The sequence below is a fragment of the Budorcas taxicolor genome, chromosome 13 (assembly GCF_023091745.1).
Source record: "Budorcas taxicolor isolate Tak-1 chromosome 13, Takin1.1, whole genome shotgun sequence".
Taxonomy (NCBI): Eukaryota; Metazoa; Chordata; class Mammalia; order Artiodactyla; family Bovidae; genus Budorcas; species Budorcas taxicolor.
The window spans coordinates 12,473,477-12,499,119 of record NC_068922.1 but is presented as its reverse complement, the minus strand read 5'-3'; the positions used below and the strand labels follow the sequence as shown (position 1 = coordinate 12,499,119).

Genomic DNA, 25,643 nt, shown 5'->3' with positions numbered 1-25,643 from the left:
TGGAGAAGGAAATGGCAACCCACTCCACTGTTCTTGCCTGGAGAATCCCAGGGACGGGGGAGCCTGGTGGGCTACTGTCTATGGGGTCGCACAGAGTCGGACACGGCTGAAACGACTTAGCAGCAGCAGCAGCAGCAGCATAGCCAATGAACGATGTTGTAATAGTTTCAGGTGGACAGCAAAGGGACTCAGCCATACATATACGTGTATCTATCCTCCCCAAGAACCCCCTCCCGTCCAGGCTGCCACATGACGTTGAGCAGAGTCCCCTGTGCTATACAGTAGGTCCTTGCTGGTTCTCCATTTTAAATACAGCAGTGTGTATATGTCCATCCCAAAGGCCCTAACCATCCCTTCCCTGCATCCTTCTCCCCACTACCTGGCAACCATAAATTAGACGAACGTTTCTTTCTTGCTTGTATGACGTCCATCTTGGGGTGTCAGTGGAGCAAGTGAGACCTTAGGCTTGATGGAGCAGCAACCTCTCAAACGTTACTACTTACTGTGCAGGTGAGAAAAGGCAGTTCTGGAGAATCTCATACCTTCCATCGAGTCCTTGGTGGAGAAGTGACAAGGCCACTTACATTCGTAAGTTATTGGCCAGAACCAGCCATGTGGCTGTCTTCCCACCAAGGGCCAGGAAATGCAATCCTTCCAGCAGACAGCTAGAGAAATATTTAGTGAACAGCTCAGAAGTCCGGTAAAACTAACATTTGACGTAAATAAATATAGGCCCATACCATTATTTTTAATAGCCGTATTCTGATTAATCACTGTATCATAATATATTTAACCAAACCACATTTAAATAATGTTAGGCTATTTCCAACGATCAACAGTTGTTTCAAAAGTTGCAAAGAAGTCTTTTCCTGCTTTCAGTTTTTTGTATTGACATCCCCCCGCCAAGATGATACATTTCTGAAAGTATGATTTCTAAATTATAAGACATGCATACTGGTGGGAATGTAAAATGTTACAGCTACTTTGCAAACTGGTGTATCTATTTCTCAAAAGTTAAATTTACCATATGACCCAGGAATTCCACTTGTAAAGGTAATAAACACAGAGACATCTATGTGAATATCCATGCAAGTTCCACAGTATAAATAATAGCCAAAAGGTGGAAATAACATTAGAGTCCGACAACTGGGAAGTGGATAAACACAATGCGATGTAGCCACACAATAGACTATTATTCAGACATAAAAAAGAATGAAGTGCTAATAAATACACAAGATTATGCTAAGTGGAAAAGGCCAGTAAAAAATGACCACAATAGTACAATAGTACGATTCTATTTATTCGGAATCCCCAGGATGAGTAAATCCATAGAGACAAAGTAGATTAACGGGTGCCTAGGGCCTTATTTAACTTATATGCAGAGTACATCATGAGAAACGCTGGACTGGAAGAAATACAAGCTGGAATCAAGATTGCCGGGAGAAATATCAATCACCTCAGATATGCAGTTGATACCACCTTTCTGGCAGAAAGTGAAGAGGAACTAAAAAGCCTCTTGATGAAAGTGAAAGAGGAGAGTGAAAAGGTTGGCTTAAAGCTCAACATTCAGAAAACGAAGATCATGGCATCTGGTCCCATTACTTCGTGGGAAATAGATGGGGAAACAGTGGAAACAGTATCAGACTTTATTTTGGGGGGCTCCAAAATCACTGCAGATGGTGATTGCAGCCATGAAATTAAAAGATGCTTGCTCCTTGGAAGAAAAGTTATGACCAACCTAGATAGCATATTGAAAAGTAGAGACATTACATTGCCTACAAACATCTGTCTAGTCAAGGCTATGGTTTTTCCTGTGGTCATGTATGGATGTGAGAGTTGGACTGTGAAGAAGGCTGAGCGCCGAAGAATTGATGCTTTTGAACTGTGGTGTTGGAGAAGACTCTTGCGAGTCCCTTGGACTGCAAGGAGATCCAACCAGTCCATTCTGAAGGAGATCAACCCTGGGTGTTCTTTGGAAGGAATGATGCTGAAGCTGAAGTTCCAGGACTTTGGCCACCTCATGCGAAGAATTGACTCATTTGAGGGGACTCTGATGCTGGGAGGGATTGGGGGCAGGAGGAGAAGGGGACGACCGAGGATGAGATGGCTGAATGGCATCACTGACTCGATGGACGTAAGTTTGAGTAAACTTAAAGAGAGATGGTGATGGACAGGGAGGCCTGGCGTGCTGCGATTCATGGGGTCGCAAAGAGTCGGACACGACTGAGCGACTGAACTGAACTGAACTGAACTGAGGGCCAGGGAAAAGCTGGAGTTTGGAAGTGACAGGTAAAGCAAGGTTTCTTTGGGGATAAAAGTGTTCTAAATTGATTGTGGTGATGGTTTGCCCAGCTCTGTGAATATATTATAAAAACTTGAATTGTGCACGTTAAAAGAGCGAATTTTATTGTTTGTAAGTTATATCTTACAAAGCTGTTAAAAAAGGTTTATGCAAAGTCTAAGCATATTTTCCAAGGTTTTGATCGACATTGTCATACTGCCCTCCAGGAAGGCCAACTTATTACTCACAGCAGTGGAGTCCACACTTCTGTTCTTTAAACAGTGATTTATCTTGAGAAATGGTTGGCAACCAGCTAGGATTTCTGCATGAGTCCGGAGGGGCTGGTTAATTATTAGATGATTTTAAAAACTAAGGATGCTATCACTTCCCCGTGCCCCTCCTCTGCCGGTGGGAAAGTATAGCAAATCATCCAGAAAAAACACAGTAAGAAAGTTCAAGGCAAGTTCAGTTTTGCCTTCAGAACTTCCTGGGGTTTTGACCGGAACGAATGAACCCATCAGAGGCAAGCGGACATGTTTACTCATTGTAACAGACACAACAGCGAAGAGTTGATTTTCAGGCCAAAAATAAATGGAAACCAAATACAAGTCCTTTTTTTTTGAAATAGATTTTTCTTTTGATGTGGACCATTTTTCAGGCCTTTGTTGAATTTGTTACAGTATTGTTTCTGATTTATGTTTTGCTCTTTTGGCTGCAAGGCATGTGGAACCCAGCTCCCCGACCCGGGATTGAACCCCAGCTCCCCGCATTGGAAGGTCTTGCCCACTGGATGGCCAGGGAAGTCCCTGAATACAGATATTCTAGTGAACTCTGTTCTGGTCATTTCATCTGCTCCCTTAATAGATGTAAGACCCCTCAGATGAGGAGGTGGTCTGATATTGTGGGTTAAGCAGCCAGCCAGGTCTGAGAAGCATGAATTCTAATCTTGTTCTGGGTGCTTCCTGATTCAAAGTCAAAACTGCTTTTCACGTGGTGGATAACCCTTCGTGTGTCTTCATGGGCCTTAACCCTCTTCGTGTAACTAACCCACATAAGAATGACCTCACAATCGTATTTCATGTTTCTTTCTTCCTTCTAGGTTGGACTCAGGATCCCAAGGCAAGTCAGGCTGTTGCAAAGGCTGGTACGTATATTCACATAAATTCTCTTAAAAGTCTGTACCCTTCACGAGTCTGTGTATTTGGAACCAAGTAACAGCTATGCTCGCAGCTACTCCAAACCTTACAGTTGCATGTAGAAGAAATTGAATGTGAAACAGGATAGCTTTTAAAAAATGTTTATTATGATGATATTGTCATGTTCTCTTTTTTTTTTTTGGCTTCACAACATGGGGGATCTTAGTTCTCCAACCAGGGATCAAACCCTCACCCCTTGCATTGGAAGCATGGAGTCTTATCCAGTCGACCACCACGAAGTCCCCAGCATAGGTTTTATAAACCTTTCTTTGATAAACTTTTTCTTTAAGTAGATGTTTTTCTGAAACGAGACCTGATTATTCCAGTAAAAGTATAAGGACGAAGTGTGAAATTTTCAAAGACCTTCTTAGAAAAAAGCTAACGCCTAAGTGAACCTTTCCTTTTTTTAATAATGTTCTTACACAAGAAATAAAGATGGTGTTAGGAAGCAAACAGTGAAAGCAAGCAGAGGATTCCCACTTGTAGATTGAAGCTTCGTGTGATAGAAGTTGGGCCAGGCTCTCGGTGTATGCTGCAAGCTCCCAGATGGAACTTGGGAAGACGTTCAGGATTCTAAGTGTTTATTTGAAATGACTTCAGTCCTTCCTTCCCACGATGTGTACACTGATGTATCCAAGTGTGGGGACACGCCTTCAGGCTCTGAGGCTACGGAATCCTCTGCACACCCTCAGGGATAAGCCATAAGCCCAAGCCGTTTACCCCCTGCTCCTGGCTGGTATCCGAATTCCTGCTGAATTGCTCATGACCAAGGTCACAATCATTCCCACCTTTTTTTGGACCGGGACTTTGTATTCTCCTCATTTTCTGCATGGCTTCCTCCTCCCCGTCCACCCCCATCCTCCCAATCCTGCCGCCCCAAATGTATTACCCTCAGTCTTTTTCTGTTTTTCTGCATATTCACATAATCATAGACAGACATATGCGTAAGGTATAGTTCGGGCCGAGGCAGAAAAGAAGGAGAGACGACCTCAACGGAAGTAGGTTACCTTTATTCAGGCAAGGAGGGGCGACAGTCATCCTAACAACCAGGCTGAGCGCCCAGAGGGATCAGGGAGGCTCCATATTTATATGGAGGTTTGTGGAAGCAATAATGGAAACGTTAATCAGGCGTGATTTTTTGGGTATTGGTGCTCAGATGGTAAAGCATCTGCCTGCAATGCGGGAGACCTGGGTTCGATCCCTGGGTTGGGAAGATCTCCTGGAGAAGGAAATAGCAACTCACTCCAGTACTCTTGCCTGGAGAATCCCATGGACAGAGGAGACTGGTAGGCTACAGTCCATGGGGTCGCAAAGAGTTGGACACGACTGAGCGACTTCACTTTCACTTTCACTTAGTTGAGATGGCATTTGTAGTTGGGCAGGGGTGATAAGTCTTCTGGGCAGGTGTAGGGGATGGGAGGTTTCTGAACAGGGGGTGATAAGTCCCAGATAGATGCAACTGGCCTGGAGCATCAGGGCAGGACCTAAAGTTTGGTTTTGTTTTCTCCAAAGTTAGATGATTCAAAGGCCTTTGAGACTGCTGTTTTCTTTTCTAGGCCCAAAGACTCCTTCAATATGTGAACATAAATGGGGGGGGGGGGGGGGACGCGACACCTACACACCTGGTACCTGGTTGGTTTGACCACAAGAGGGGTACTGAATACTGAGGGGGTCGCCAACCTCTAGGATCTAATGTCTGATGATCTGAGGTGGAGCTGATATAATAATAATAGAAATAAACTGCACAATAAATATAACGCACTTGAGTCATCCTGAAACCATCCCTCAGCCTCCTGGTCCATGGAAGAACTGTCTGCCATGAAACGGGTTCCTGGTGCCTAAAAGGTTGGAGACTGCTGTGGTATAGCGCAGGGAACTCTACTCAGTACTCTGTAATGACCTATATGGGAATAGAATCTGAAAAGGAGTGGATATATGTATGTGTATAACAGCAGAAACTAGCACATCATTGTGAACCAACCATACTTCAGTTCAGTTCAGTTGCTCAGTCATGTCTGACTCTGCGACCCCATGGACTGCAAGCACCCCAGGCTTCCCTGTCCATCACCAACTCCTGGAACTTGCTCAAACTCATGTTCATCAAGTCGATGATGCCATCCAACCATCTTATCCTCTGTCGTCCCCTTCTCCTCCTGCCTTCGATCTTTCCCAGCATCAGGGTTTTTTCAAATGAGTCAGTTCTTCACATCAGGTGGCCAAAGTATTGGAGCTTCAGCATCAGTTCTTCCAATGAATATTCAGGACTCATTTCCTTTAGGATTGACTGGTTGGACCTCCTTGCAGTCCAAGGGACTCTCAAGAGTCTTCTCCAACACCACAGTTCAAAGCATCAATTCTTCAGTAAAAATTCATAAAAAAGGGAGGAGCCCTTGCTCCCAGCAAGACATAGATGCACATATTCATTCATTCAAGGATTTTGTTGAGTCCTCACTGTCTGCCCAGCACTGTTCAAGACATTGGGAATCCAGCAATGGACAAACAGGCAAAGACACTATCTTTCATAGAGCTTGAATTCTAAAGAGGGGCAGAGATAGGCAAAGGCTATAAATGAATGGTTAAATGTGTTAGGAATGGAGAAGATAAGTACCACTGAGGGAAAAAAAAAAAAAAAAACCCAGCAGAGGAAGGTGGGGACCCTTGTATACATTTTGAGATTTTGAGATTTTTCGTATTTGCTGTCAGACAGTGGGACTATGCAAATACAGCTGCTGTTCCCTGCATGCTGACCACAGGCCAGGTGTTGTCCTGAGTATCTCTTGTGTTCTAGCTCAGCCAAGTATAGACATGTTTTACAGACAAGAAAACAGTCACTTATCCAGGATTACACTTTCCATAAGAGGTGATCGAATAAGGGTTTTGAGTCCCAACAGCCTGGCTTCTGAGTTTGTGCTCATCACTAATACACCCAACTGCCTTCTCACCTGAATGTATTTCTTTCTTATTATTTTCACTCAACAGTGCCTCAGCTGGCCTAATTCTGTCCCTTCTTCTAGATGATGAAAAATATACCATGTCGTTGGCACACCATAGTTTATCAAGCATTCTACTATTGAGCCTTCAGTATGGTTTCAATTTTTTGGCCTCTGTAAATGCTGCTGCAAAAACCTTTTTGCTTTTTCTAGTAAGTGGATGCTTTTACTTTCAGCAGGAGGGTTGCTGGATCAAAGTGCACATACATTTTTTAAAAATGTGATAGATGTAGTCAGACTAGTTTTTGAATACTCCTAGTCCTTTCTGTCTTAATTCCGTTCTATCCGCGATGATGACGATGTACATTTGTGCCAGCAACAGTGAAATTACTCTCTTTGCTTTGTCAGTCTCTGAAATATACAGTGATATCAGTCCTTCAGTGTGTATTCCCCTGACTTCTGAGTTTGGACTTTTCTCCATACAGAGGCGTTCCTCCATGAATTGTTTTTCAGGTCGTGCAGCCATTTTTCAATTGTGATTTCTTTTCAGATTTTTCTTGTTGCTTAGTCATGTCCAATTCTCTGCAACCGCATGCACTGTAGCCCACCAGGCTCCTCTGTCCATGGGATTTCCTAGATAAGAATACTGGAATGGGTTGCCATTTCCTTCTCCAGGGGATCTTCTCGCCCAGGAATAAAACCCATGTCTCCTGCATTGGTAGGTGGATTCTTTATGGCTAACCCACCAGAGAATCCCTCTTTTGTGATTTTTATCTCTTGATTGTCAATATGGGCTTCCCAAGTGGTGTTAGTGGTAAAGAACCCATCTGCCAATGCAGGAGACAAAGAGAAATAGGTTCGATCCCAGGTCGGGAAGATTCCCTGAAGGAGGACATGGCAACCCATTCCAATATTCTTGCCTGAGAAATCCTGTGGACAGAGGAAGGATCCTAGCAGGCTACAGTCCATAGAGTCGCAGAGAGTCGGACATGACTGAAATGACTTAGAATGCACGCACGCACTTATCAGCATGTGGGAGATCTCTGTGTGTTTTGGATACTCTGTATTCTGAATTGGAAGAGTTCTTCCCTAAATCTGTCATTTGTCTATTAACTTTGTTTATGAAATAATCTCAGATTTTTTTCTAGAAATCTAGGAATGTTGAAAGCCTCTCTTTAACAAGTATTATATACATTTGTTAATGTGGACTTCATTTACCCATCCAGACAGTACCAGAATGATCTTTCCAGCATGGGTCTGGTGTATCACTCTCTTTTACAGATGTCTTCAGAGGCTTTGTGGCTTCCCTGGTTTGGCTCAGTGGTAAGGAAGCTGCCTGCCAATGCAGGAGACTTGGGTTTGATCCCCTGGGTCAGGAACATCCCCTGGAAGAGGAAATGGCAACCCACTCCAGTATTCCTGCCTGGAAAATTCCATGGACGGAGGAGCCTGGCAGGCTACAGGCTATGGGCTTGCAAAACAGTTGGACACAACTTAGTGTCCAACTAAAATGAAAGAAAAAATCAGTGACTTTGTATCACCTGTCAGATTAACTCTGAGGATGTCTAAGCCCACCCCCCACCCGACACCCGCTCCATGATCTGGCTCCTGCCTGCCTCTGTAGCCTTAGTTCACCCAAAGCTTCCTTGTATTTCACGTTCTAGCTGTACCACACTAATCTGAATGTTCTCTACTCTGATTAATGAAGAGGATGTGGTGGCAACAGCTGAGATCTTCCTATCACTCCCAGCTCATGGACCCCCCGGGACATGCTTCGATTTTATTCTGAATTAATTAGATACCCTTTTAAGGAAGCGCTCTGCTATCACAGATACCAACAGTGTTTACCTTTTGAAAAGCAGGAGTATTTTTTTGTCGGAGTCTCCCTGGTGCTCGACAACTACTGGCCCGGTTTTCCTAGAATAATTTGCTGTCATGCTTTGACCTCCCGATGGCAGAGCCTCGTCTTGGCATCCCCTTTGACCTCCCGATGGCGGAGCCTCGTCTTGGCATCCCCTTTGACCTCCCGATGGCGGAGCCTCGTCTTGGCATCCCCTTTGACCTCCCGATGGCGGAGCCTCGTCTTGGCATCCCCTTTGACCTCCTGATGGCGGAGCCTCGTCTTGGCATCCCCTTTGACCTCCCTATGGCGGGGTCTCGTCTTGGCATCCCCTTTGTAGCAGAGATTCTAAGATTTGCAGCCAAGATTTGTTTTGAGCGGATGTGGTGAGACACCCAGACACAGGAATGACCATCACGAAGGAGGAGGTTCACACTCACAGGCCCCCAGGGACGAGTGGCATGCAGGGCCACGTGGAGAAGCACCAGGTCACTTGGGGCAGCAGGGTCAGAGAGGAGAGCATGGCCAGGAGCCTTTACTGGGGTTTTTGCAGGAAGGAATTGATGAGTCAGGTTAGGTGTGCCGAGTAACCATAGGATGGGGTGGTGGTTTAGTCACTCAGTTGTGTCTAACTCTTTGTGACCCCATGGACTGTAGGACTGGATAGCTGAAATAATCTTGGCAGGCTCTGGGCTACAGCATCTGACCATGGAGTGATTTGGGGCAGGGGGAATATTGGCTGGTGTGCAAGGGCTTGGCAAAGTGGGTGGCTGGTATGGGGGTGGTGCTGTTACTGACTGGTTGTATCTTGAAGCTGTGCTCACAGGGCAACGTTTGCTCTCTCCAGGAATCAGCTGACCCTGGGAGGGGCGGAGCAACCTCTCCAAGGTCAAATCCCCAGATGCCGGAGCATCAAGAATATAGAACATAATATAACAACGTAAAATTGATGTCCTGTGAATTAGGCACACAATCCCTACTCCTACCCCAGAAGACAAATGGAAAGGACATACAAAGGACCCACCCCACCCCTACTGCCACCAGCATAACTCAATAACATACTCAGCAGAAACCTACCTCTTCTACTGTATCACGTTTGTTTAAAAAAAACATTTATTTATTTGGCTGTATTGGCACCTGGGATTTTTCACTGCAGTGCACCAGGCTCAGTTGCCCCTTGGCATGTGGGATCTTAGTTCCCTGACCAGGGACTGAACCCACATCCCCTGCATTGGAAGGTGGATTTTTAACCACTGGACCACCGGGGAAGTCCCTGTCTTATTAATCTTTAAAATTACACTCAGCCTAAACATTCACTTTTTTTCTTTAGAAGGTAATGTCAATATAGGGCTTCCCTGATGGCTAAGTGGTAAGAATCTGCCTGCAGTACAGGCGATGTGAGTTTGATCCCTGGGCCAGCAAGATCCCTTGGAGAAGGAGATGGCAACCCACTCCAGTATTCTTGCCTGGAGAATTCCATGGACAGAGGAGCGAGTGGGCTATAGTCAATGGGGTCGCAAAGAGTCAGATACAACTTAGTGACTAAACAACAGCAACTCTGTCAGTATACACAGCTAATAAAATGTAGTAACAAGCACTTTATAATCTATAAAAATGACCTATATATTAATATTTGTATGCTGACTACAATCCCAGTTTTCAGTAATTTAATTTTTCTGTAGTATTTCTAAGTATTAAAACATGACTATTTTTCTTGGTGCTAAGAAAAAGGGATATAGAAAAGAAAAAATACAGTCAGTTCAGCAGGCAGCATGGGGCTGGCACTGTTACTTCACTGAGAGCTAGTAATGTATGTATCTCCCTACTCCCAACATCTTGGTTCATCTTTAATTTTTTTTTTTTTTTTTGGCCACAAAAAGGTGAGTGAGTCCTCTATGTTTTTAAACGACTTACGTGGGCATGCAGGATCTTAGTCCCCCAATCAGGGACTGAACCCACATCCCCTGCACTGGAAGCTCAGAGTCTTAACCACCAGACCACCAGGAGAGTTCCATCATGGTTTATCTTAAGAGATAATAGGATTTTCTTTTTCTGAATATAGGTGATAATTGCCTGCTGTGTTTCCTCTCTAAACAAAATGAAATATCACGCCATAGAATGTATTACTGTAAATAGGCAATTCAGAGCTGATGACACCCTCTATCTACAGAGGGGCAATTATTTCCCCAAGGTGGTAAATACAGTCCTCAGGGAGGTGCCGTGTCTGGAGGGCTTCTGCTTCATGTAATAGCAGCATGAACTTTTTCTAGATAAGAAGAAGCATTAAAAAAAGAAGAAGCAGCACTGAGGTTTATTAATAGTTAAGATCTCTGGACTTGAGGCTTCCCCGGTGGCTCAGATGGTAAAGCGTCTGCCTGCAGTGCTGGAGACCCAGATTCAATCCCTGGGCTGGGAAGATCCCCTGGAGAAGGAGTTGGCAACCCACTCCAGTATTCTTGCCTGCAGAATTCCATGGACAGAGAAGCCTGATGGGCTACAGTCCATGGGGTCGAAAAGAGTCAAAAACAGCTGAGCAACCTCAGTTTCCTCTCTGGACTTGGAGCCAGCCAACTGCCAAGCTCCATCGAGTGGGGGAGCGGATGAGGTGGTTTCTGAGGTTCTCTTCCACCTCTGAGATGATTTATTCTAGTGGCTGAGGAACAATTGTTAGCCCAGAATAAAACAGCAGGAGGATAATCCTCTGGGAAGTGGCCTGGCTTCTGGCACTGCCCGTGGCAGACACTCCCGGTCACCTTTCCAGTTGGCATCGTGGGTGATTCGGGGTGTCTTCTGTGTGGCTTGATCTTGAACGGCTCACATGAATCACACGGAAACCTCTGATCCCTGACTAATTCAGACCCTCCCTGCCTCAAAACACTTTTCCATCTGTTTAGCTTTTGTAGGGAAAAATAATGAAGAAATAATTATGTCGCAGGAAGGCTTGGTTTCTCCCCACATCCCTAAACAAAATACTGAGTCGAATACAAATATGGAAAGCATGTTGGATTTTTCAGCACTGTGCTTTGGCAGAGGTTGAGGCCACCGTTTTATATCCTTCTACGACACATGTTTGTCAGCCTCTGCCATTCCAGGTTCTGTGCTCATCCTTGGGGTGGTTCATCTCCTCACGATTTTATGTCCCCGGCCAATATTCTTCACCCCACGCGCCCTCCTCTAACTAAACTGCTCTGTTCTCATGCCAGGAATGGGCTCTGGTTTATTCTTGTTTCTGTGTCTCTTATGTTTCTAGAATTTTGTTTTGTTCTCTTTCACTCCATACAAATTCTATCTCTTTAAAAAGCTTTTTCTTACTCCTACGGTCTTCTCTGTTTTTCTCTTCCTTCTGGACTGTGGAAAGTCTTCTAACCGATAAATAAATACATATGCCTCCTTGTATCTGCCTGTGTTTTCTCTCTCTTTTTTTGCACTTTCTTCCCACCGCACCTTGAGAGAACAGATTGTATGTTAATGTTTCTTCCCAATCCATCCTAGAATGTAGAGTTGCACTTAACACTCAATACTACTTATTACCATTTCCTGTTGGGGAGGATATATATTTTTCTTTAATTGGTCGAGATTCAGAAAACTCAGTTTTATAATTGGTTTTGATTTTGACTCCATGCTGAGAGCTGTGCATGAAAAAAAAAAAAAGTCACGAGCCCTCTTTTCCACATGTTTGCAGTGCAAGAGGGGCACGGGAAGGGAGGGAAAGCTTTTGGGGATGGAGATACAGGAGTGCATAATTGATGTTAATAGATTTTCAGCAGACAGTGCCATCACGGCCAGACAAGGGGTGTTCGTGTCAATAACACAGCCTCCTGTGGGAAACCAGTAACAAGGCAGGCACAGTACCACTAAAATAGTTTCTTGAAACTTTTCTCAGCCCGTCTCTTGGGGCCATGAGCCATGTACTGTGCGTTGTCACATTTTAGTCGCAGTGAAATTCTAACTCATCATTATCTCATAAATGAGACCAAATCAGAGTGACATCAAAGATAGTCTCAAGTGTAGCCGATCTTTCATTACATCAGAAACAGTACAGGGCAGAGACCCTCTACAAAAGAAGCTCAGCTTTGTTCAGAATGCTAGAACTGTCCTCTCTGTTTATCAAAGACGTAAACTTAACAAGATTTTTTTCTATGTTAGTACTCAACTTTTGTGTAAAGAAGTGATAAATTGATAAGAAAAAGACTGGGGGGAAATGTCAGAAGATGACACCAGTGTAGAAAGCATTCAGCTCCCTGCTTTGTCTGGAGTGTTCGTGATTTGATGGGGTGATAACTCTGAGGTTCACAGGTAACTTTGAAATCAGCGTTGTACTTAGGATGTTTTGGCAGCTTTGTATTTTACTGGCTGTCTAACAGTGACCGCTGTGAAAGCCTTGACTGGCCCGCTTCTGCAATCCTTTAACAGAAGAGGCAGGATTGGAAGTTAGGGACTCCCGATTCTTACGCTGGGTCTTGTTTAAAGTATCGTTAAGACTCTGACTTTATTTTTTAGAGCAGCTTCAGGTTTAAACCGAAGTTGAGAGAAAAGTGCAGGTTTCCTATATACTCCTACCCTGACGCAGGCATCGCCTCTGCTATTGGCAACATCATTCTCTAGAATGGGCCATTTTATCCAAAGATGAACCTGTATTGGCCCGTCATAATCACTCAAAGTTTATAGTTTACCTTAGGGTTCACTCTTGGTGGTGTACATTCTGTGGGATTGAACAAGTGTTTAATGACATGTATCCATCATTATCGGAGCTTCCCAACTGGCCCTAGTGGTAAAGAACCCACCTGCCCATGCAGGAGACGAGGGACATGTAGGTTCGATCCCTGGGTTGGGAGGATCCCCTGGAGGAGGGCATGGCAACCCACTCTGGTATTCTTGCCTGGAGTATCCCATGGACAGAGGAGCCTGGCGGCCTACAGTCGATAGGGTCGAACAGAGTCGGACACGACTGAAACAACTTGGCATGCATCCATCATTATCATATCAAAGGAGAAGGGGCGGCAGAGGATGAGATGGTTAGATAGCATCGCTGACCCATGGACATGAATTTGATATTCCTGGTGGCTCAGATGGTAAAGAATTCACCTGCAATGAAGGAGACCAGGGTTCGATCCCTGGCTTGGGAAGATTCCCTGGAGAAGGGAGTGGCTCCCCATTCCAGTATTCTTGCCTGGAGAGTTCCATGGACAGAGGAGACTGGTGGGCTATAATCCACGGGGTCACAAAGAGTTGGGACATGACTTAGTAACTAAACAACAACAACAAAACTGAGTATTTTCACTGCCCTAGAAATCCTGGGCTCGACGGTTCACAGACTGCCCCTCCCTGACTGCCCCTCCCTGCAACCGTCGTACTTTTGCCCTTTCCAGAACGTTGTAGGGGTGGAGTCATACGTAGCCTTTTCACATGGACTTCTTTCATTAGGAATATGCATTGTATGGTTCTTCCATGTCTTATTATGGCTTGATAGCTCATTTCTTTTTACTCTGGATTTCTTAGCTCCCCCTGTGTGACTGGAGGCAAGTACCTTATCCTGATCTTCCATTGGTTAAGCGACGCGATTGAGCTTGAGTTTCTTTTTCTTCATGTTTGCCTTTGCAGCTTACACTAAAACTTCTTCATTTCAGGAGTGTTTCTAATATGCAGAAGTCTAGTTCCCAAAACAAAACCAGTAAAATGTGTCATGATCAGACAGAGCATAGAGTTTGGAACAATTAACCCAATATCTAAATGTAGCTCAAGGGCAACTCCCAACGAAAGCAGGGTTGTAAACGCAAACATCTAAAGAGACAAGGAGGGTGTGCAGTTTTTACTGTTGTGTCAAATTCTCTCCAGACACCGTAGCGCCATGCAACAGGTTTTGTCCTAAAGAGACCAGATGTACATAAAGAATATTTTGTCGTCAGTTTTTCCTGATTTCAGGAATAATTTCCTAAAATCCAAAGCTTTATTCCTTACTTTTGGCTTTGCTTTATATTCTTGGATCTCAAAAGAAGACATAACTTTGGTGATTTATTCAAGCCCTCTCTATTTATATTGTTATTTAGTTGCTAGGTCGTGTCCAACTCTTTGCAACCCCATGGACTATATATAGCCCACCAGGCTTCTCCGTCCATGGGATTTCCCAGGCAAGAATACTGGAGTGGGTCACCATTTCTTTCTCCAGGGGATCTTCCCGACCCAGTGGTCAAACCTGTGTCTCATTCTTGACAGGCAGTTTCTTTACTACGGAGCAACCTGGGAAGCCCTCTCAATTTAGAGATATTGTAAAGTGAGTGAAGTCGCTCAGTCGTGTCCGACCCTCAACGACCCCATGGACTGCAGCCTTCCAGGCTCCTCCATCCATGAGATTTTCCTGGCAAGAGTACTGGAGTGGGGTGCCATTGCCTTCTCTGGATATTATAGGGCTATAGCAGAAATACATGAAGTGTCATCTAGTGATATTAATTTTAAAAAGTGTTTCTCAAACATCAGAGTCCCTTAGAGGGCATGTTGAAACATAGATTGCTGGCCTGGCCCCCTGAGATTCTTGCTCTGTGAGTTTGGGATGGAGTCCGAGAAACTACATTTCTTCTTCTAAAATATTTTATGTTTTAATCAGAGGATAATTGCTTTACAGTGTTAGTTTCTGTTGTACAAGAACGTGAATCAGCTGTATGTATACATATATCCCCTCCCTCTTGAGACTCCCTCCTACCCTCCCCTCCACCCCTCTAGTCATCACAGAGTACCAAACTGAGCATCCCGCGATATTCAGCTGCTTCCCACTCGCTGTCTGTTTCATGCCTGGCAGTGTATATGTGCAGGCTAAGTCGCTTCAGTCATGTCCGACTCTTTGGGACCCTGTGGACTATAGCCCACCAGGCTCTTCTGTCCATGGGGATTTTCCAGGCAAGAATACTGGAGTCGACTGCCATTTCCTCCTCCAAGGGATCTTCCCAACCCAGGGATCAAACTTGCTTCTCCTGGGTCTCCTGCACTGGCAGACGGATTCTTGACAGCTGAGCCACCAGGGAAGCCCGGTACAGTATATAGGTCAATGCTAATCTCTCAGTTCGTCCCACCTTCCTCTTTACCCACTGTGTCTACAAGTCCCTTCTCTGTGTCTGCGTCTCCATTCCTGCCCTGCAGATAGATCATCAGTACCGTTTTTATAGATTCCACGTATATGTGTTAAAGTTTCTGCGTTTTTAACAAAAGTTTCTGGGTGATACTGTTGTTGCTGATCTGTGGACCACATCTTGAGAACCATTGTTTTGAAATAATTCCTTCTCAGACCAAATGAGAGAACTTCTTTTCTTTTTAGGTGAAAATCTTCCAAATGCAGTTAGATTTTTTTTTTTTCCTACTTGAAGTTCAGCCACCGGATGAATAGTCTCCAAAACTCTGCCTTCAACCCCGCCCCTACTCTGGCTTGGCTCAGTGCTTGTGATGAAGACACTTTGCTGAAATTATAATACAATGAGATAGAAGCATATACACATATTATGGATGCACAGAGAACAGTGAATAGTTTTAACCAGCTTTTAAATTTGCACTTTCTAGCTACTGCCCTTTATCAGAAGCTTTAGGGATAAATGTAGTTAGCATACACTTTCCTTTTTTGAGGTTCTAATTCCCCAAATACTTTCTTGAGCTCAGTGTTGATTCTCATTGGATAATAGTGGGATTGTCATCTGGATGGAAAAACCCCACAGTATAGTTTCTCTCAGTGGATATTGAAATTAATTTGGAAGTATGAGAATTTCTTTAGGCATGCTCTGATCTTGTGATCAATTCAGTGATCCTAGAAATGTGATCTAAAAATTTATAAAAGTGTTATGTGCTTCACATACTTATAACATCCCAATAATTTATTAAATTCTTTAAGCAAAATTAACTCTGTTAAGTTGAAAACTTGCATGTGTCTGGTTTTTTTTTTTTTTTTACAGTTAAAAAAATTTTTTTGAAGTAGATTTACAATGTTGTGTTAGTTACAGGTGTACAGCAAAGTGATTCAGTTATATCCATGCATATATCCATTCTTTCTCAGATTCTTTTCCCATATAGATTATTAGAGGGTATTGAGTAGAGTTCCCCGTACTCTACAGTAGGTCCTTGTTGATCATCTCTTTTATACGTGTGTGTGTGTGTGCTAAGTCGCTCAGTCGTGTCCGACTCTTTCTGACCCCATGGACTGTAGCCCTTCAGGCTCCTCTGTCCATGGGATTCTCTAGGCAAAAATACCAGAGTGGGTTGCATGCCCTCCTCCAAGAGAATCTTCCCGACCCCGGGATCAAACCCAGGTCTCCTGCATTTGCAGGCAGGTTTTTACCACTAGTGCCACCTGGGAATCCCTATTTTATACATAATAGTGTGTATGTGTTGGGTTTCGCTCAGCTGGTGAAGAATCTGCCTACAAAGCAGGAGACCTGGATTCGATCCGTGGCTTGGGAAGGTCCCTCTGGAGAAGGGAAAGGCTACCCACTTCAGTGTTCTGCCCTGGAGAGTTTCATGGACTGTATCGTCCATGGGGTCACAAAGAGTCGGACACGGCTGAGCGCCTTTCACTTTCATTGTCATGTATGTGTTAATCCCAGTCTCTAATTTATCCGTCCCTGCTGGGTTCATTTCTTAAAGCTGGGCTAAGCAGGTTGTTTCTCTGTCATGTACTTGTTCAGCTGTGGTTTTCTTACAAGTGAAGGGGAAGATCACAGGAACTCAGAACAAGACAAAGAAAGAAAACAATCACAAGTTCAAGGACTCCCAAATTGAAGATGATTTTCTCTTACAGAAAATAAAGACCACCCCTAACCCCAAATGGTTGAATCATGCTTTTGTGGGCTATGTGTGTGGAAAATACTGTGTTTTTTAAAAATTGAAAGTATGGTTGATTACAGTGTTGTGATAGTTTCCAGTGCCCAGCGTACTGTGCGTTTTGATTCCAACAGAAAGCCAAACCCTTGATGACGGAGTTCTCGGTGAAGTCTACCATCATCTCCCGTTACGCCTTCACCACAGTTGCATGTAGGATGCTCAACAGAGGGTCTGGGGACCAGGAAGTCACGTTTCAGATGCAGATTCCAGCTGCAGCTTTCATCACCAACTTCACTGTGTAGGTGAACCCTGGAATGAAGATTTCTCTGTAGAGTGGTCAGGAGGAGCCTGAGATGCTGTGAGGACCACAGCCTTTGACCCTGAGAATATATACATTCTCAACCCAAAGGACTGTCCATGGGAAAGAAGGTTGATTCCCTCCCCTCTGCCTTCTTCTTTGCATTCCCCATTTCCCCTTTCCTCCTCTCTATTGTCTCTTCTTTCGTCCCATTCCTCTCTTCTTTCCTTCCCTTCATTTCCTCTTTCTTTCCCTCCAACAGATGGCTCCCCACCCCGGGCCAGGCACACTTCAAGGTGATTGGTCTACTTCTTTGAAAAAGATGAGTGTTGCTCTGCTCTAGAAATTCCTCTGGGGAGAAACAAATAAGCAAACAGATGAATAATGAGATTGCCTTCAAACGGTAGTGAGTGCCATAGAGACGACAAGTAGGATTGAGGGGCTCTTTTAGATCGGGGAGTTGGGGAGGTGGCTCAGGGGAGTCAGTGTTGAAGCTGACATCTGAAGGACCAGCCAGCATGATAAGCCTTTGATAACTAGATACCATATATTTCTTCTTTTCACCTGAACTAAGAGGTAAAGAGATGCAAAATAGGTGTGTGGGTTTAATGCTAGGTCTGGGCAGGATTCCAGTTGGTGCATCTTCTTGGAAGTTTGTTTGAGCAGGTCTTTTGTGTTCCTCCTGGAGAATCAGAGACACCATGGGTTGGCTCTTAACACGTGGACCTGTTGAAATTTGCCCCAGAACGAAATGAGTGATGCAAGGGTAGTGCCCTAGTCTGGAATGCATTCCCAGTGCATATCCAAGAGGCAAACAAAAATATTTTCTAGGGTTGTCATGGTTATGAGATCCATGCTTGAGTTTGTCTTGGCTAGCTGGCAGCACAGCTGTCTCTCTTTTTTTCTTTTCAATTAAAGGTTTTATTTTGTATTGTGGTATAGCTGGTTAACAATGCTGTGATAGTTTCAGGAGAACAGTGAAGGGACTCAGCCATACATATGCATGTATCCATTCTCCCCCAAACTTTCCTCGCATCCAGGCTGCGACATAACGTTGAGCAGAGTCCCCGGTGCTATACACTAGGTCCCTGTTGGTTATCCAGTTTTAATACAGCAGCATGTACATGTCCCCTCCAAACTCCCTAACCTCCTCCTCCCATCTCTCCCCCCGACATCCGTAAGTTCATTCTCTTAAGTCAACACAGCTGTCTCTTATGTTTCAGGCTTATTGGAGACACTGTGTATCAGGGAGAAATTACAGAGAGAGAAAAGAGAAATGGTGATAAGGTAAAAGAGAAGAGGAATAAAACCGTAGAAGATAATGGGTAAGTACCATTGAATTCCCTTGTGGCTCAGACGGTAAAGCGTCTGCCTACAATGCAGGAGACCCGGGTTCCAGACCCTGGGTGGGGAAGATCCCCTGAAGAAGGAAATGGCAGCCCACTCCAGTATTCTTGCCTGGAAAACCCCATGGACGGAGGAGCCTGGTGGGCTACAGTCCAAGGGGTCGCAAAGAGTCGGACACGACTGAGCGACTTCACTTCACTTCGCTTCACCATTGAATTCAGGAATTAAAAGTCCACTACAGCCAAGTGTCAAGTTTTCTACCTCTTTGACTTCTCATCTTGTTTTCACCCTGTTTCAGGGATTTATCTTTTTATTTTTATCATATTAATAATCTATAATATAACTGGTTAACAATACAGTAGCTAAGGGTTTATGATCAAAAGTCCACTCACCCCCATTCCGCAGTTCTCACATCCTAGAAAGATCCACTTCTGATATTTCTGTAGTTTTATGGTAGTTACCTCCCTTATTCTAAATATCATGGTTGTTGCTCTTGTTCAGTCACTTAAGTCATGTCCAACTCTTCGTGACCCCATGAACTTCAGCACACCAGGCTTCCCTGTCCTTCACTATCTCCCAGAGTTTGCTCAGACTCATGTTAATTGAGTCAGTAGTGCCGTTCAACTATCTCATCCTCTGTTGCCCCCTTCTCCTCTTGCCCTCAATCTTTGCCAGCTTCAGGGTCTTTTCCAGTGAGTCAGCTCTTCTCATCAGGTGGCCAAAGTATTGGAGCTTTATCTTCAGCATCAGTCTTTCCAATGAATATTTCCTTTAGTATTGTCTGTTTTGATCTCCCTGCTCTCTGAGCGACTCTCAAAAGTCTTCCCCAGCACCACAATTTGAAAGCATCAGTTCTTCGGCACTCAGCCTTCCTTATGGTCCAACTTTCACATCTGTACGTGACTATTGGAAAAACCATAACTTTGACTATAGTCTTGCTTTTTAAAAATTTTCTTGATAAAAATCAGATGTTTATTGTTGATTCTCTGCTGTCAAGAAAGAGGATTCAGCAGGTTTATAATACTCCCACTTCCTCTCTGCATTCCAAATTTTTGTATTATTTCTTTTTCTTCTTCAGTATAAGCAGAATTATACCATCCTGGATGAGCCCTGTTATCTTCAATGGTAGTATTCTCTCTCCTGCATGTCACCCAACCTTTTCTTTTCCTACTTAATCATTTACTTTTGCGTTGTCAGAATTATCAACATTTAAATTCTGATCTGTCATGGTATTTGAATTCTTTGTCTATAAACTGAATCCAAACATTGAAGACCAATAAGTCAATTCACTTTGAATGACTGTAAATAACATTAACTGCAGAGCCACCTAGTATTCTGAGATTTGTTTCCTTCTCTACTAGACCAGTTGAAAAAATTATCTGTTCCTTTTGAAGAAAAACGATCACAGGGTCTAGAGAAAATGGTGTGGGCTTTATGAGGATTATTATTATTATTTTTTACACTTCACAAATTGTTCAGAATCATGCCATGTTATGTTTAGTTGGATCACAGATTTATTTTGGCCACGCCTCGTGTGGTATGTGGGATCTCAGTTCCTGGACCAGGGATCAGACCGGCAGCCCTGCGTTGACAGTGCGGAGTATTAACCACTGGGCCACCAGGGAAGGCCCTGTGTGTTTTTCCTTGAGGTCACCTGTGTCAGTCCTCTTCCCCTTTGCCCCCTCAGGTCTGCGTCAGGGAGAAAGAAATAGAAGAGTTCCATGGTCTTTGAACTCTCTGCTCTTCAGGATTCCTAGGACCCATATAACCTTCCTCTAGTGCAGGCGTTTGGTTCTCCTCCCAAAGCTAAATTCTAGTTTTTCTTTCTAATGTCGACTGAAAAATCACGCACCACCTGGAAGCTGAGGATTATGTTTTCTTGGAGGCATTTTTGAGGACTATAGCCCTGGAGACCATCTCTCAGGCAGCTCTGAGGGACTGTTCCAGAGAGATAAGGGAGGACTAGGATACGGAGGAGGTTCTACCGAAAAAATAAATGTAGTCGAACATCAGAACATGACTGCTAATCAGAAAAAAATCCAGATGTCTCAGGTGAATGGTTTTAGTGCTTTTCTGCGTATGGGAAGGTACGAGAGTCTGGGCTCGTTGAAACGAGTCCTTAGGTATGCACCTTAAGTACCTAGAACTATAACCTATAACTAACTATAGGTCAGGCTCCCATTTCCCTCCATCCTGAAGCCCCTCAGGGTGCATCGTGGGGACGGCTGCAGTGGCTGGTGGCTTGCTGGTAGGGAATGCTGAGGGTTCTCACTCAGAGCGCTTGGCTGGGACCGTCTAGGACTTGAGGGCACCTGGCTTTCTCCAATCCCCCGTCACCTTTTCTCTTCCTTCCAGGGAGAAGGGGACGGAGACATTCAGAGCTTCTGTGGTGCTTCCCAGCAAGGACAAGGCTGCCTTCCTCCTGAGTTACGAGGAGCTCCTGCAGAGACGGCTGGGGAAGTACGAGCACGTGGTCAGCGTGCGACCCCAGCAGCTGGTGGGGCGGCTGATGGTGGAGGTGACCGTGCTGGAGAGGTCAGGCATCGCGGAGCTGGAGGTGCTGGGGCTGCAGAACAGCCGGCAGAGGGGCAGTGGCTGGGGCCTAGGTGAGAGGTGCTGGCGGGTGCGCTCAGGTGTCCCGGCATTAAAGCAGATGGTGCCCCTGCCGTCCAGGCCCAGGGTGAAGCAAGGATCTGAAGGACAGCAGCCAAGCAGAGACAGTGCCCTGTGCATTTTCAAAGACAATTTATTTCTTTGGCTGCATCGGGTCTTGATTACAGTTCAGGGGATCTTTTGTGGTGGCACACAGACTCTCTAGTTGTCCCGAGGCATGTGGGATCTTAGTTCCCTGACCAGGGAGCAAACCCATGTCCTCTGCATTTGCAAGGCAGATACTTTACCATTGGACCACCAGTAAAGTCCCAATAATGCCTTTTTTTTAAGCCATGCTCTATCAGGGGATTTTACAATGTTCTAATCATCTCTCACGGTTGTGTCGTTTCTGGGAATCTACCCTTGGTGAGATATCTAAAATGTTGGGATGGTTATACATACGAACGTGTTTGATAATGTTTGTAGTAGCAAAAGCATTCCTTCATCCTAAATATTCAAGTACATGGATGTGATTAGTAAATTGGGGTTGTAAAAACAATTCGTCGTATAATAAGGAAAAAAGAGACACATTTGTGTGTACGCTTTAATGTTAAATATGGTAACTGTGAAGCTGGCCAAAGTCCAGGAAGTCATATAAAATCATCATTTATGGGTGAGGGATGACCGGTCATTTTCTAATACTGTTTTATTTTACCTTATTTTTAAATACTATGTTATCAAATCAAACATTTAACATTAACACAAACATCTAAATAATGTGCTATATTCTTTCTAAAATTAGAGAAAAATGTGTACTGGAAATTTGATTTAGACACAGACATTTGTGTTCATCAGCAGGATCTCTTAATTTGAGTTTTTCTTAATTTTAATTTTAATTTTTTTAAAGTTAACTAATTAATTAATTTTGGACTGTGCTAGGTCTTCATTGCTTCGTGTGGGCTTTATCTAGTTGTGGTACTTGGATTTCTCTTGTAGATGGTAAACTCTAGGGCGAGCAGACTTCACTAGTTGCTCCTAGAGGGTTTAGTTGCCCCAGGGAATGTAGAATCTTCATTCCGGGTCCAGGCATTGAACCCATGTCCTCTGGGTTGGCAGGCGGGTTCTTAACCACTGGACCACCAGGGAAGTCCCCTCATATTTTAATTTTTTAAGTAGCACTCTTTGCTGAGATGATCATGAAAAATTCGATCTAATTTAATTGCTATATTAACGTCAACTAATAGTTCACTTGCATTTAGCCTCATCCTAAATATATCTGTAAGGTCTAATGTCAAGTTGGATAACGAAACAGATGTGCCCCCAAAATTGCACCAGGGTTAAAATGACAAGACTTTGGGTACCTGTGATGCTGAGGTAAGGGAAAGGCTGAGTGATAAGAGATCACAGAAAACGCAGAACCTGAGTTCAACCTCTGTGACTGCAAGGAGGGTGCCGAGTCGCCCAAGAAGCCTTCTCGTACGAGAATATTTACGGATGAGTTTGCAAGGAAACAAGAGAAATGAGTTGACACAAGGAATGAGAGAATGTCGTTTATCTTACTTGAGGCGAAAATAGTGAAGACCTGGAGCTGTTGGTGGGACGAGTAAACGGTATGGAACCTAGTTGTGCCCCCAGCACGCAGTTCAGTGAACGATTCTGGATGAGAGAGGTAGTTTGCTCTCAAAGACTGGAGCATGGATGCAGGTCTTTATTAGAAGTTAACTCCAAGCAATGAGTTTGCAGTCTGTCCAGATCTCATCAAAAAGTTAAAGATATTGTCAAGAGACCCGACATTCAGAAATGATATGAGATAAAAGACATCATTCTTAGATCATTGAGGTCACCATGGGTAGGGTTAATGGATTTGTGATCAGTTAAGAGTTAATATCCTTGAAAAAAATGACTTGGGCCCTGTGAGACTCAGCTTACACAGCTGTAAATAAGGATTATAACTGTCTCTTAGGGTCATTGAGAAGCTTTCGTGCCGAGTAAGATCTTAATCATCTTCATTATTACAGTTCCCTTCTGTTTAGTTTTTCCTCTGCAAATCTTATCTCTCCTATTAGATCATAAATGATTTTGAAACAGGACTTTGTCAGATTAACCTTTGTCGCCTTGTAATAGTTTTTTAAAAAAATATTTATCATTTATTTATTTAGCTTCATCCAGTCTTAATTGTGGCATGTGGGATCTTAGTTCCCAGACCAGGGATGGAACCAAGGCCCCCTATATTGGAAGCATGGAGTCTTAGCCACTGGACCACCAGGAAAGTCCCTCTGTACGGTATTAAACACTATGCCTTTTAAGAGTAGATAGCTAATTAGGTGTCTGCAAAGTAGAGAAGAAAAGGGAAAAAAAGAAACGAAAAAAATACACACCTAAACTAATAACAAAGAATGTTTTAAAATTTCATTTTTTCCTAATCATAATTGATCAGGAAATTATCCCACATGGGAAGGATGGTCATCCTGCTGTAGAAATAAAGTGCCTTGCGTCCTGCCGGGTTCAGAACCACCATGCCTCTTCCGAGATGTGTCTGTGTGGTGGTGTGTGGGTCGTCCTGTAAGGGGTGGGTCTGAATCCTGATGGTTGTTTGTAAAGTTGCTCACTGCTTATCAGCAGGGCCTGTGGGAATCTCTGAGGAATGTTTCCAGACCATTGATCTCCTGGGAATTTGTTTATTTTTAAGAAAATTGTTTTCCTGGCTCTTTGCACCAGACCAGATATCTGGCCTTACAGAGCAGTAGATCTCACAGGCCGTTCCCTGGGCCAGGTGCGGTGGACTGGGGCCCTTTTTGCTCCTCTGTCGGTCCAGAGCTCAGCTGCCTCTGTTCCTGCAAAACAGCCACTGCAGGAAGGAGCCAGAGGCACAGGATGCTGTGATTGTGCCTGGATGTTGTTGCGTGTGTTCTGAAAGCACCCGGGCAGAGACGCAGCTAGAATAGAACTGAGACCAGGACGTGGGCTGCGAGCGTGTGAATGTGGACTGGAGCCAGCACGGGCCTCTGAGGTCAGACTTCTGGATGCTCTCTGAGCAAACCTCTATCCACTGGACCCGCTGATGTCGTTAGGGAAGCAGTTCTAGGTAAGAATGACCGTGTGCTAGCTACTAGACTCAGCTTGTGCACACCAGACTTCTAGGACAGCCCTCCCTGGGAGTTTTTGTAAAATACTTAGGGTGTGAATTCAGATTCCATGTCTCACCCTAGGTTCATAAAAAGAAGAGAAAGCCTAAAAGCTGTGGAACCTACTTTTGCCTCAGTTTCCTTGTCTGATGTGTTGGGCCCATGGCTATTGAACCATAAATGAATGAACTTTGTCTCAATGTGAAAGCCAATGCTGTGAGACGTAATTTGCAAGTCTACTTTCTGGATTCTACTTTCTGGATTATTAAAGCAGTTAACTTGTGTGTGTGGTTCAAACAGGTTACAAATTGGTGTTCCGTGCAAGACCACACTCTCTCTCTTCTGTCACCCTGCTTCCTTCTCCCTCAGTAACTTGATGATTTGGAGGCTCAATGGAACAGGAGTATTTGAAATTAATTCTTTTCTGGAACATCCCTGGATGTCTGATGATCTTAAGTTATAACCTGGATAAATATTCCACCTATGTGATTGGTTTAAAGCTGGTTACTTCACTCTCTAGGTTAAAATCTCAAACTTCTTGTGGTCCTATGGCACCCGAATCACTGCCCTTTCCATGATTCAGAAAAAAAAACACCCACCAAAAAACCAAAGCAAAACAAAAAACTGGTTGGGGCCATAAAATTTTCTTTTATGATCAGATCCGTGATGGCTCAGAGTAAAATAAAATGAGATAAACAATATTAGAAATAAGGTACCTTGCCTTTTTCACCTCCTTTAGCTTTATATCAGTGATGCTCAAATCTGGCTATACCCTAGAGTCTCCTGGAGAGGTTAAAAAAAAAACAGATGACTGAATCCTCACTCAAACACTTGAATTAGAATTTACCCAGGTTGAGGCCTTGATAACTGTATTTTGAGGTGTGATATTCTGAGTCTATTCTACGAGAAACTGAAAATTTTATGAATGCTTTTAATTTATTTGTAATGCTCAAGAATAATGCTCAGAATTTTTCCTACCACTAAACAGATGTGGCTCTGTGACTTGCATAGTCTATCCTTTATATTCTTTGCTTATTTCTTTTTAAAATTTTTTCTTATTTACTTTTGGCTTTGCTAGATCTTCATGGCTGTGTCTGGCTTTCTCTTGTTGCGGTAAATGGGGTCTAGTGGTGGTCTCCGGGTTTCTCGTTGCTGTGGCTTCTCTTGTTGTGGAGCATGGGCTTTAGGCATGTGGTTTTCAATAGCTGCGGCTCACCGGCTCAGTCGTTCCGGGGCAT

General features: G+C 44.0%; 1 protein-coding gene across 4 annotated transcripts in view; it reads left to right on the top strand.

The window, feature by feature from the left end:
• ITIH5 (inter-alpha-trypsin inhibitor heavy chain 5) overlaps nucleotides 1–25,643 on the top strand; it is an 85,565-nt gene that overhangs the window by 8,773 nt on the left and 51,149 nt on the right. For all 4 annotated transcript variants that reach the window (XR_008200483.1, XR_008200482.1, XM_052650955.1 and 1 more), the window contains exons 2-5: nucleotides 3,381–3,425; nucleotides 17,178–17,341; nucleotides 18,565–18,666; nucleotides 21,044–21,294. Coding sequence is in view for 2 of the 4 variants with exons in the window: in XM_052650955.1 (XP_052506915.1) it covers nucleotides 3,381–3,425; nucleotides 17,178–17,341; nucleotides 18,565–18,666; nucleotides 21,044–21,294 (562 nt within the window). In the remaining 2 variants the exon portion in view is untranslated. The remainder of the gene's footprint in view (nucleotides 1–3,380; nucleotides 3,426–17,177; nucleotides 17,342–18,564; nucleotides 18,667–21,043; nucleotides 21,295–25,643) is intronic.